Source organism: Platalea leucorodia, assembly GCF_965183815.1.
Source record: "Platalea leucorodia genome assembly, chromosome: 17".
NCBI classification, from domain to species: Eukaryota; Metazoa; Chordata; class Aves; order Pelecaniformes; family Threskiornithidae; genus Platalea; species Platalea leucorodia.
The window spans coordinates 2,133,244-2,146,951 of record NC_138839.1 but is presented as its reverse complement, the minus strand read 5'-3'; the positions used below and the strand labels follow the sequence as shown (position 1 = coordinate 2,146,951).

Sequence of the window (13,708 nt, the reverse complement as noted above, 5' to 3'; positions counted from 1 at the left end):
GCATCTTCTCTTTTTCCAATTGGAATTAAAGGAACAGGATTTGAAAGTTTGTGACTAGTATCTAAAGCAGATAACAGCTAAACGGACCACTGGCCAGAGCCAGAATTTTACATCTTAAGTGTTCCAGTATGATAAAGGAGACCTAACACTTTTCCCAAGTCAGGCACAATGGGGTAAGAGGATTTAAAAGTTCACCTAGACCTTGACACTGGGCAAGGAAAGCTTACTCCAGTTAAGATTTTACAGACTGCAGTTAAGCTTCTGGGTTGCAGAGCTGGAAACGGATTTGTAGCTTTTATTTGCAGTGTTAAAAAAAATCATTAGTTTACAGAGATTGTCCTGATTAAAAAAAACCCCAAACTTTCCTATAGTCAGTGGACAAAGTCAGTACTCTTGTGGGGTTGAAATAGGAAGCTACTTAAAAGATGTCACAAAAGTTTTTTATGAAACAAATTTAATTAATTATAATTTTTATGTTGCCACAGTTTTTCAAATCACTGTTGCAAAACTTGACTACCTAGTAAGCAGGGGAGCAGTTTTTCTTCTCTATGTAATTCTTTTCTTTTTAACTATCCATCTACATCATATGTAATGCAATTATGTAGGTTTGTTTAAACACACCAGTTTTAAACTAGCAAGGTGAGGTGCAATTACTCATTAATCAGAGCGGACCGCAAAACTTAGCTGAAAAACCAGGTAGTAGATCTGATGGGAATTTTAAAGGTGTCGTGAAACCTCACACACCTACTTTATTTGAAAGAGGGGAAAAAAGCTCTAATAAAACAAGAAAAGCGCTTAAAAAACCCCCAAACACCCAAAAAACCCAACAACCATACACTCTCCAAATCGAAGGACTGAGAAACATTGTTCTTGCAAGCATAAGCCCAGGTTATAGGGAAGTAAAAGATGTATTGGCATAAAATGGGAAAGGCAGTATTGTATTACAGTGGTCAGCTAAGAAAAAGACAGGGCCATTTGTCCAAGAGAATAACACCAATTAGAAGTGGTGTATTGCAAAGAGATAAAAACTGCTTTCAGCAGACAGCGTTCTCCAGCTGAGCAGTATGAATACTGATTCACACATACCTGCTGTCTTCCATTTTCTCCTGCGAGACTGTCATCTTCTCAGCTTTCTCAGCAGATATCCTGCCACTTGGCTTTTGCCTCCTTTCTACAGAAAAAAAAAAAAAGGAAAAAAGTATTTCTGTAGTGCTTAAGGAAAGTGCCAAAAATGGTGTAATTTATGATGTGCTAGTGTTTTCCTTTGCATTCATAAGTTAAGAACAAATGCAAAATCATCAGCACTTGAATATGGTGGATTTTGATTTACATATATTAAGATTCTCCCATGATTTCCTATTATTTATTTCTGTAAACAAAATTGGATGCTGGTCACTAAACTATTAGCATCCCCTACAGTAACTCCAGCCAAATCATAAAAAAGATAAAAGCCAGAATGTACAACTTGACAGTCAAAAGAATTTGAAACCGGAAGTTGTATCAAATTGTCTGATCTGAAACTCTTATCTGCCCTTCCTTTTTAAAACTAAATCTTACTGGGAGTGAAATAAATAGTTATCTTACCCATACCTCAACTTTCAGAATGGGCACATCTCACTTTCTCAGTTCGAACAATAATATCTGGCTTTTCCTTAGAATTTTCCCAATACAGTTTCAAGCCTTCAGTTAGCAGACCAAGTTATTTTCTGGACTATTTCCTGGAATTTTTAAATGCCTACACTATTATTTTCTTCATTTTAGTGTATTGTATCCATGCAAATACAGTATTTTACATTAAGGTTCGCATAGACATAAGTTTAATAGCTTTTACTTTTCTTCCTTTTCTGAAACATTCTTCAGGATCCCACTGTAAGAAGTACTGCAAAGCCTGAGAAATTATGTTCACAGCGTTACACAAAATAGGGTGGTGGGTTTTTTTTCCTCTTTTCATTCAGGTGTAACAGAACCAATGCCATTTTGTATGGTTTTTGTCACAACCAACATAGCGAACAATTACATAATACTGCAATTACTCATGATAATTTTATATCAACCCACCCTGCAGGAACTCAAATTTCACACTTAAATTACTTCTGTTCCCTGCAAAACCTGCAAGAAGGATGTTTTGGTCATGTTCTTAATGAGTGGAAACTTGAAGAAGCATTTCATAATACAGAGACAGCAGAATGCTTTGGTAGGTAATTTCCCATCCTGGCAAGAATATTTTGTGTTGGAAAGCTGTTGTTGAATAATTCAGGATAAAACCTTAAAACAGTAGTGTTTGTCTCAAATTCTGTGGGGTGAAGCGTGAAAGAAAAATAATATTCTAACTGTAATACTTTATCCTAGCTACCTTAAAGTAAGAAATTTCTAGTTGTGGATGCTGCAGTTGTCTCCACAGTACCGTAACTTTATCATTATATAGCAAGATAAAAGTTAAGTCTTTACCTCTGCAAGGACATTAAATAACATCTTTCTCTCCATTAGCTTTTGCTGTAGTAGCAGTATTTACCCTCTGGGCAATGAATGAGAACCACACTGCTTACAGAATAATTCCAGGTTCTTAATGCACTAACAGTTTCAGAAAGGTTCCTGTGTCACTATTTAACCTTATTATTATTATTATTGATAGCTCGTGTTCCACACAGTTTCAAAGGAAATGTTTAACACTGAGAAAATATTTTTAGCAGTGCACTACAGTGACAAGGCTAGTATAACTGTCATCAGGGATGGGAACTCAAGTCCAAAAAAAAAAAGGGACCCCATTCAACTTTTCTTCTTTAACAGTGCAAAGAAGGAACACCAGTGACCCTTTAGGGAAGTACGAAGAGATGAACATTTGTAGTGCAAACGTTCTCCTGTTTGACACAAGCCTTCAAGAGCTTTGCCCATAATGTACTTATTTGCACAGTGAATGTCAAGATACTGACAGTAACAAGTAAAGACTACAGTTGCTACAGCTGAGTGATCTGAGGAAGCACTAGGAACAAAGAACTCTTGAATTCACACCCTGATTCATTCTATGACCTTGAGCAAGCCACCCTACACTGATGCACAGGGAAGTAACAGTACGTACCTCGCTTACTAGGAATGGCAGAATTATTTAATTGTCATTAAGCCTACAGTTGTAAATAGTCTTTAAAAAGAGTAAGTGCCATAGCTGTTAGGCCTACAGAAGGCTTACTGCATCACCTAATCCTTCTCTCATACGGTTGTAAGTACACAAAGCAAATAATTAAATACGCCTTTCATGGGAGACAGTGAACCCAACTCCCACCTTTCTTTATGAAGTCTTCCCACATTTTCCAAGAGAGCCACTCACAGAATTTTGCTCCCGTGTCTATTTAAGAGCCTCTTCAACATCAATGGAAGTCCTGCATTTAGATAAGCCATTTATTAAAAAAATTCTTCATGCTAATCGTTAGCTGAAATAATCTCAAAATAAGCAGCTGTTCAAAGAGAGGTGTTTAAGATCAATGGTTTCAAGGCGCCTGACAGGATTTCACATTAGTCACCTCAGAAACCTTACACATCCATAGTTGTTATATTTCTGTTGTCCCACATTACTGCTAATACGGCACAAAGAAGGTTGAGACAGCAAATGAGATTGTATCGTGCCAGGCATTAGAAACATACTACCCAGACAACTCCCTGATAAGGTCTATAAATTCCAGTTTCACATGCTTTCAAAGCAAAGCTAAAGCATCCAAACCAGAGAATCACTCCTTAAATACCCCCTTCATGTTAATTTTAATTACAACAATTATTACTATCAGCAAGACAAAGATCACGTGCCACCTTCGAGCGATAAGCGCCAGTAGGATGACTACTTTCGTAACAACCATTCAAGATAGGGCAGCTTGACCTCTCTGGGAGTGAAATGTCAATTAATTATCTTTTTACAGACAATTCAATTACAGCACACTAATCACTTGTGTAGGACATCAAGCCAGAAGAGGGGGGGCAGGGGGGCACTTTGGGAAAGGAAGGAAAAAATATTGGCAGTGAACAACCCTCAGTAAGAATGACAAGGCAGTAACCCTACAGTTGTTAACATCATGCAAACAGTTATTATCCGTCTGTAGCAGACTAAATGCCACAATATCATCTTCATTTAACTGAACTTTTTTAAAAATAAAGAGTTATTGGTCCTAAGGGTGATAGACATTTCATTTAAAGGTGACCAGACACACTGCATTAGTCTTTAATGTTAGAGTCAATTCACCAAAGAGCTTTGTTCATTAAGGGAAAAAAAGAGGAAAGATGATCTATTCAGCAGAAAGCAAAAGATATTTAACTTTTGTCAGATAAACTAATACTAACTCAAGTTACTGAGGACTAATTCACTACTATACTGATCCCAAAGAAAATTATCAAGTGCAATATATCTACAGTAATTAACTCAGCAGAATATTACTATATAAGCAAACATATTAATTTACGATCACATTAGTATTGCTACAGAAGCCAAGCTTCAAAAAAGTGTGAGTGCATGTATAAAGACATTAGTATATGCAAAACGTGTATGCAAACAAAACCAAAATTTGAATTGATTTCATTTATAGCATTCATGAAATAAAACGGCAGAAAGGAGTACGTTAAAGGATCTCTTCTCACATCAATTTGTGTTAAATGAGTCTTGCCCCATTAGTTCAGCATAGATAACAGAACCTGAAAGAAAAAGTTACCTAGTCCGTATCTGAAACAGCAAGGCAAGACTGCTCTTTTCAGCAGTCTTGATGGACAGAATTTAAAGTATAAAAAAATATTTTGACAACACAGTTGCAGAAGTTATGTACTTAACAGTAGCTGTGATGCTAAAACTCTCACAGTATGGCCAGAGTATAACTGACAATCTCTTTGTAGCAAAAAACTTTACTCTCCCTTGCCAGTATGGTAACAATAGCAGTGAAAGACTTGTGCATAAGTTGAAAGAGTTTACAAGGAACACTGGCAGTTTATTAGCCTACTCCGATTCATCTTCGTTACTGTAATTTTTAATACAGCCTGGTTAAGGCTGGAACACATACCTATGCTACAGTGATACCTTCAATTTCTTTGTTGATAGCATACTGAAAGTCATTAGCACTGACATTCCTAAAAAAGAGCACTCTGAAAATTCCATTACGGACTGCAGATTAACTTCTGTAACCAAAAAATATGATACACCATGCATCCAAGGAACAGAACACAGAGGCTAATCTTTTAGGGGGCTAGGATCTCTTTGGACTTTAGGACATTCGTATTTCAGGGTGTTCCATCACTCAAGAGTGCAAAGAAAGGTTCAAAGAGGCTAGGTACGCAATATTCTGAATCTTCCCAAGTGCTTTGCAAAGAGGAGGCTCATACAAAATAGATATTAACTCTGCAAATTCGAATAAAAAATTATCCTATAGCAAAAGAGAGGAGCCAATGCGGATTTTTTCCCCTCCCTGTTCTGTAACACTAACAGTGTGCTGTTTCTAAAGGGCAGGTTTGTCTTTGCTCAGTGCTCTTTAAAAAGTATTCTGAAAGAAAAGCACGTTTTATTCCACCTGCAGGCTCACGAATGCATGAAAGAACATCCTACTGGAATTTCTCTTCTAGTTTTGTCTATTCTATACAGGTTCTTACACCACAATCACTGCTGCACTACCTAATAATTCTTCCCTAGTATTCTAAGCAATATAACCAACGTCAGTCAAGTGTCTGTTCCCTGAGTGTCCCTATTAAGAGACATTCTCCTATTTAAGACTTGTTTTGAGACCGGTTTGTACATTCTGTGCCTCACCTCTGCCAGTTACCAGTACATTCTATTCCAAAAGACTATTCTACACTTAATGTTTTTTTCTGCTGCCTTAATAGAGTACGGATGTTTGTGTCCATTGCCCATAGAGAGTTCTGGCACCAGCTGAATTTCCTTGAGAAATGGGTTTTGCTGGCAAACCTCTTGAATCTGGTACACAGTAGGAATCAACATAAGAATAATACAACAAGTATTATTTTGGAATCTAGCCAGAAGGAATATCTCCATAAACAAATATTGGTGTCTTTAACCACCCAAACATTACAAATCCAGGCTGGATTTTATGAAGCTTTAGTACTCTACGTATTATGATTGCAAATGGAACCAACTGTTACTGTGGAACTAATCATTGCTATAAAATAAAAGGCTAAACCCAAGAAAGATTATTAAGTCGCATTACAGGATTATCAACACCTAAGGAGAGCAACCAATTAACATAGTCTTCTCCATGTGATATGATGAGAAAAGTTGACAGCCACCCTCACTTTCTATTACAGCTAAGGACAACCGAGTTCTCAGCACCTCGTAAGACCTACTTTGGACCTTTCAAGGTGAGGCAGGGTAAGATACAGAAACTTCAGTTTAGACTGTCACACACCGTAGCAGCATTACACGAAAGCAGGTATAGTCACATCTCTTTCAGATGTACACTTTTCTCTAAGATATGTCCTCTGTTGGGCATTGGGAATACATGTATGGCCAGCCATGGTCAAAGAGGTAATTTAGAGCTACTGCCAAATTCCATTTATTAATGTTCAGCAAATGGGCAAAACCCAGTAAAACGGAGGAACTATACAACTGTATTTCCACAGTGAATATCATGACTGTTAGAATTAAGGAAATAATTTTTTTTTCTCCTTCCAACAGAAGCAAGCATCAACTTGTGATAATATTGGCTTTAGGTCTTCTAATTCGGTTTCAAAACTTGTCTTTCCTTACGGCTAAATTTCAATAGATCTTAAGCTAAAAACTATATAACAACATATGCAGTAATGTTATGTTATTATTGTTGATTACCTAAATATATGTTCATATTTTATATAACTATTCCTTCTTAAACCAACGTTAAACAACATCTGTGGCTACACCTGGCTGCTAACACACGAGAGGCTGTTGTCATTTGGGTTAAAACTTTTTTAAAAGAAGGCTACATTTTGCCAATGTTTTGAAACGACAAAATCCCAGTCGCAGTTCAGCTGTAGATTACCTTTGGGACTGGTAACTGTTTGATATTTGGTGACCAAGTTTGTTAGTGTAACCTTTCAGAACGACAAGCCTATTTCTAGACAACACTTTATATTGATCTAATATGATGCCACCAGAATAAAATTCACACCTGGCACACCTGGTGGCTAAATCAGTGTCCATTTCTGTCATTTGAAAGGGCTCCATCATCAGGTGTAAACTGCACAGGTAGTATTATAACACAGTTAGTTGGTGGGAATCCATGCCTTGCCTGTTGATACTGCTTACATAGTTTTGTTCTTTTTCATCATAAATCCTGTCTGGGAAGCTACTAACATTCCAAAACAGGTATTCTATTATATCAAACCCCCATTTCTTAAACACACACACTGTAAAACAATTACTAGGTGAATTTATCTCTCAGTGGTGCTTTAAAAATACAGCCAATGTTAGAAAATGGTGTTCAAATTACCTATCATAACAATAAACCACACACAGCTAGACTGCCAGTTTCCATAAGGAAAACACATTGCATGTTTCCAATAGCAAACCCCAAACTTCCTTAATGTAAAACACAGACAACATATTTAACAAATAGTTTGCTTTCACTGCTCATTGAAAAATGTGAAACCACGAAGGCAGAGACTGAAATCAACTGTTAACTGAGAAAATTCTGTTCCATTAGTATCTCACAAAGCTAACTTCAATTAACAAAAAACCCCAACAGTAAGTCAGAGCAAGGTTTTAGGTTAATTTGACAAAACCCAAAGTATTTAAGAGCCAACTATTCTATATTATCCTTAGTTTATGCTGCTGAGCCTGAATTGTCTTGCCACAGGGTAAAGACCTTACTCAGCATGCTCATGCATTGTAACACTTCAAGAAGTAAGAAAAAAGAACTGTTACGGGCACCAGTATAACTGTAGTATAGGTAAACAGAATCCCCGAAATCCTAAACTGGGGAGGCTGAGTCAACAAAAATTCAAGCATGTAGCTCCAGTCAGAGATTTCTCCCCAAAATTATCTTCTTAACGGCTGCATTTAAGTTTTCGTACTCAGACAACATGCATTAGAAGGGACTGAAAGTACCATATGAGTTAGAATGTACGTTTATATGAATAAAAGCCACACCCATTTATCTCAACAGGCTTATACTACCTTAGTTACATGAGTAACATAGTAAAGATAATAAACCTATGCACCAGAAGTACAAAAAAAAGTCTCTGGTTCAAAAGACCCTCGGACAAGTTTAGTTTGATCATTTAAGAAGAGATTTATTATATATGCGTTCCACACGACCTGAAAAGAATGAAACGGACAGTCTTCCAGCAGGAGCAGCGACTCCCAGGCAGAGCAGAAGCTCCACTCCCATCAGCTATTTACAGCAGAAGTTTTTAGCCAATTAAATCTGAATATTGACTAAGAGATGCGAAATATTATACTCTAGGTAATTTAACCTCCACAGAATTTTTTCTTGTATTTGCAATATTAGTTCATTTTGCTTCAAAATAAGCCAAATTAACTATTTCAGGGTGAAGGTAAAATAAAAAAAGTGTCTAGATCCCTAGAACTTCAGTAACTAGGCCCAAACAAATAGTTATGAAGGGGCAATGAGGAAAGAGCAGTGAATATTGCCTTCTGCATCTTGATGCAAACCCCCTGGAGTTAATCACACTATTGCCCCAGCTCGATTCTGCAGCAGTTACAAAACTGCAGCTCCACAACCAAACTGCTACAGCAAGCGATGCCAGAGCCAAAACCAGCCAGCCCGTCCCGAATCCCGAAACCAGTTCTGCTGAGAAAGCCACGCTCCCAGCAGGAATCTGGAGCTCCAGCTTCCAGCAATGATTTTTCACTACTATTGGTCACTGCCTTTAAACTGTTAGAACACCTTTTAAATTTAATCTTTGGAAATTAATATTGAATTCAGGTGTTTTTAAATGAAAAAAACCAAACAAAACACCTTACAGTGAAGACTACACAAAGCTGCTATTTTTTGACCCTAAATTTACCTTCTTTCTCTGTATAGTACTTTCAGTTAACCAAAGATTTTTTGCGTGAGAATGACTCTCATCCATATTAAAGCATTCTGTTGAAACAAAGAATTCACTCAGAGGGAGGGTTCATCAAACCCACTAAAATTATAATCATTTAATAAAAGTAATGACTACTCTGTATTTAAAATATTTTCCCAGGCAGCACTTTAGCATATTGTGTATTCCAAACAAAGTGCTATTGCATAATCATTAACTCTGCACTACGTAGATCTTATGAAGATTCTAGTAAAATAAAGAATATTAAGGTTTCTTATGGATAGAAAACGTATGCACATATGCCCATTAAGATTATAGGACAGACTTGTTGGCTATAATGTAGTTCAGATTAGAAGCGACGTTTTGAGATGTTTAAAGGAAAAGCAATGTCATTATTTTATACTGAGAAAAGCAAGACTAGAAGGAAGTAATCTGTCCAGTATCACTCAGATGATCTGGGCTCAGAACAGAAAACCTCTTTTTCCCTCCCACTCCCATGTCATATTCGCTCATTACGATGTTACACCAAACAACCATATTTTCAGAAACTACTAGACCTATAAACATCCAAACCCAAAGGGACTAACAGACATTTTAAAAACTACACAATAGCTGTTGAACCTTAGAATCTGCCACAGTGAAGACTGTTTTAAAACTGCGAGTATGTATAACTGTCTTAGAAATAAGAGGAAAAATTCTTCCAATTTTTTTCTTTATCATAAATATGATGTAAGGTTATCTTTAAATATGGGATTTTTTTTTTTAAAGTGTTCTCAAATCCAATTTGAAAAGAATTATTTGCAACATATATAATGCAGCCAGTCAGACAATAACAGTTCTGCAATTATCGGCACCTGCATTACAATTCAATGGATTTAAATTACCACGGGGCCATGGCAGATACCCTACTGACAACAATTAGCATAAAAATGTTCTACAGTTTAAAGCTGTGGGTGGGAATTACAAAAGGTTAACAGACTAAATATAAAAATCTTTTTGAATATAAAATCAATGTGCTTTGTTACCAAAATCTGGGTACTGTAATTTAACCAAAATAGGGTTTAGAGTATCTGGCAATCTTCCATATGTGTGAGCTTGGCTTTTCTTTTAAGCAAAATGCCGAGCAGCCAATCTGAAAGTTTAAAACAAACCAAACCAAAGTCCCAAAGAAACGAAAGCTTTTTATAATTTTTTTTTTTTTTTAATTTTCTTAAGCTTAGCACCAAAATGAACACCACTTTTATCAGGGCTCAGAACGATCCTTTTATATGGTGAGATTCAAAATCCCGAATTATTTTATTGCAAGATTTAGAAAGGGAAATATTTTAGTGGTCAAATAAAGTATGCTAGAAGTTTCTGGATATGCTAGAAGTTTCTGGACTTGACTGAACTCTAATAACAAACAGTTTTCTCAAAAGGTCATTACTACATCACAACATCTATATTTTCAGAAGTGGCTTCTACTTCTGTGTAGCTACCAGAGAAAATTAAAAAAAAATAAATCTGTTTTTCATAATGCTTGGGTCCACAGCTTTATTTTATTTAGGCTGAAGATAGAAGCGGAATAGAAGAAAACAAAAGAATTCTGCTCATTAAATTACTAAATCAAAATGTTAAATTTGATGAGAACATAGAAGTATAATAGGCATCAGCAAGAAGGATCTTCAGTAAAAATACAAACTTGGTAAGTCTAAAATTTTAATCTAGGTTGTCCTTTGTGTTTTTTGGTTTTTGTTGACAAGAGAAATGGCCATAGAGGAACTTTGGATCTAGATATTCAAAGTAAGAACTTCAACATGAAAGCTTAATTCCCTTTTACCACCCAATAATTTATCGTTTTTAAAAAATAATTAACGAGTCTCAGAATAACATAATTACCTGCGAAACATATCACAGGCTACAGAAGCAGCAGTAAAGCAAAGCAGACAGAATCTAACTGTACAAGTCTCAACTCCAAATTGATGCCTCATTAAATTGAGTTAACGTGGATGTGCTTGACACATGCTGGGACCCCTTTTATCACAATTAGCGCAACATCTCCAGCACTCCTTGCAAGTCTAATAGAATCAGCATGTTTAGGACTAGCCCAAGGTTTCTAATTGCAAAATCAGTAAACATGTTAATCATCACTTTGTTGCCCCGTTGTTGTGAAATGAGATTACAGATGTGTATTAAGACTATAGAGAGAACTCTAACAAATTAATTTAGCTACTATTTCAACACAGTACTGGAAGACGCTTTTCATAATTACTTCTTTCTAGATATACTCCCATAAGACTATCAGTGTACTAACATTTGTTTAAAAGGTGAGCCAGGCTACCAACTGGCAAAAAAAGAGAGATCATCATTGTTAATTATTTCGGAAGTTCAGATAAAAGAGAAGAATAAATCATCTGCACAGACAGATGTTTACCAAAGGTGTTATTCACTCCAAATACAAACTTAAGTACTACATTGCAAAAGTCTCAAAATATTTGGAATGAAGTAGAGGAAGATGCAAGATGGGAGTGACTGGAAGAAACACATTTAATTTGATCAATTAAAAGACAATAATGGTTTCTGTTTTGTTTTAGATTCTCTGTATACGAAAGGCCTGAAACAATACACAACCACTTCCACCAATAAAGTAAGAAGAAATATGCCAGTCCTACCCAAAGTCTGAATCATTTTTAGAGGAAGAAGAATCCAAAAACCTTGATACAAAAACCCTCAAAGGTATAATCTGCAAAATAATCACTTAACAGCCATCTTCCTTACTATTTTACCTCCAGCTAGGCTGCACCCTCCTCTATAAATGCTTTATACTCTTCTTCAATATTCTCCCTATAGAAATCAAGAAAGCGTACTCCAGCTTAGCATATGCTTTTTTTTTTCATTGCAATATAAATCTTGAGTAAAATACGAACTTGAGATTATTCATCCACACAAGCTACCACGTGCAGAATGTGTAAAAATAGGTTTAAATCTCATTGTTTTTAAAACATTTTTAGATGGTTTACGAAAGGCTTCGCTGAACTGAGATTGAGGAGTCAACAGATCCGAGTTTGACTGCAATGGAACTCATTCCTCAAAAAGTACAATCCTGCATAGAGAACTCTAATACCAGGAAATGCTGCAGGACACAGTCCGGGGGCGGGGGGGAAATCGAAAAGACGGTCCAGCAAGAAGACACGAAAATCTACAAGAACATAAACCTATCTTATGATACAATTTTCTGACTACGTATCTAACGTTCAGTGAAAAAGCTCACCCTGTTGCACAGAAACAGCAACAGAAATGTACCCATCTGCTAGAGGACAATCTTTGAGATCAGATTTTATAAACCCACAGTCACATGAATTACTGAAATTATTGAATTATTGAATTCTGACAAAATTATTATTATGAAGTTTCACATGAGTTTAAAAAATAAAAGTTTAGATGACCATGGCTTTGTTTTTTTGAACTGAGTTTTTTCCCAAGGTATCGGTCAACTGCAGTTCCCAGCTTTAGCATTATTTTTATCCTTTCACCATCTGTTAGGTCATTTGCCAATACGGCAGGTTCGCTTATTGGTCTTTCTCCTCCTCAAAGCCAAAAAATAATTGTGGATAGCGGCAAAAATTTTTATATCTTTTTCTACTTTTAGGGACATACACAATAATTGTTTTAACATCTGGAAATGACACTTTTTTCCAGCAGAGGGAGAGGTCCATGAGAAGTGAGAAAAGAGAGCAAACAAAAGCTACAAAACCTTCTCACATACGTAAAAGAACAGGATGATATTGGAGACCTGTACGGGGCTCACAAAACTCGGTTCTAGTCTCAGATCATGTGCAGTTGTGCACAGCAAAGTCAGTGTACCTCTATACCTGTTCGTGTCAAACATGCAGGGTACTGCTCTAACTTTTCCCTTCTAATATTATTTTTTTTTTAAATTTGCACACCGTTTTGTTATGTAAAGTATCCCTCAAATTTGTAAAGATTACTGTGCACATAGAGCAAATAGACTCAAAATAAACACCATAATTTCCATAGGTACCTATAACAGTGCTTCCGATGCCAATTTTTTTTTTAAATGTTCACATAAAACCCTGGCAATACAACAAAGATCTGGGATGAGCATTAGTAATATTTTATTCCAGCTGCTACAGAGGCAGCTGAGAAAACATTCAACATCTTTCTTTTAGGTCCATTAAAATAATCTTTTCATTATTATTTCAGTAGTAGATTTAAAATGCATGTAGATACTTAGAATGCAGATTTCCCCTGTTACTTTTAAAATATTAAGACTGGTTAATCTTATACCAAGGAGGACCTGTAAACCTCAACAGTGTCATTTTAAGCAACATTAAAAGAAACTGCAGTAGAAAAGGCAGGTGCTGCCATTGTGTCAGTAGCATTACTTCAAAATCTCATGAGACAAACAGTGAAATACTACATAACCGCACTTTGTTCCAGCGAGTACAACAGAGATCTCCTGAGATACTACAGTTAACCATGAGACACTGTGCTCTGGCCATGTAATTATATTGTGTCTCGTCCTGACGCTTGTCTCAAGGGAGTTAAATGCCTACGTTTAAATTCACAGAACTTATACACACTAAGACTAATTTGTTCTTTCAAGCAGCCGCCTTGTGGTGCTGAGAAACCAAGGGGAAGCAGCGATTATCAGGAAGGGCTGCACGTCAGCGAAATGCCTCACTGCGGGCTCTAACAGGTTCTC

At 36.4% G+C, this 13,708-nt stretch overlaps 1 protein-coding gene across 1 annotated transcript in view; it reads right to left on the bottom strand.

Moving 5' to 3' along the window:
* The window catches only part of MORN1 (MORN repeat containing 1), a gene marked incomplete at its 5' end in the record, with an annotated part of 53,520 nt that overhangs the window by 16,900 nt on the left and 22,912 nt on the right, over positions 1-13,708 (bottom strand). The window contains 1 exon segment of the mRNA XM_082329205.1: positions 1,087-1,171. Within this exon segment, the coding sequence (XP_082185331.1) occupies positions 1,087-1,171 (85 nt within the window).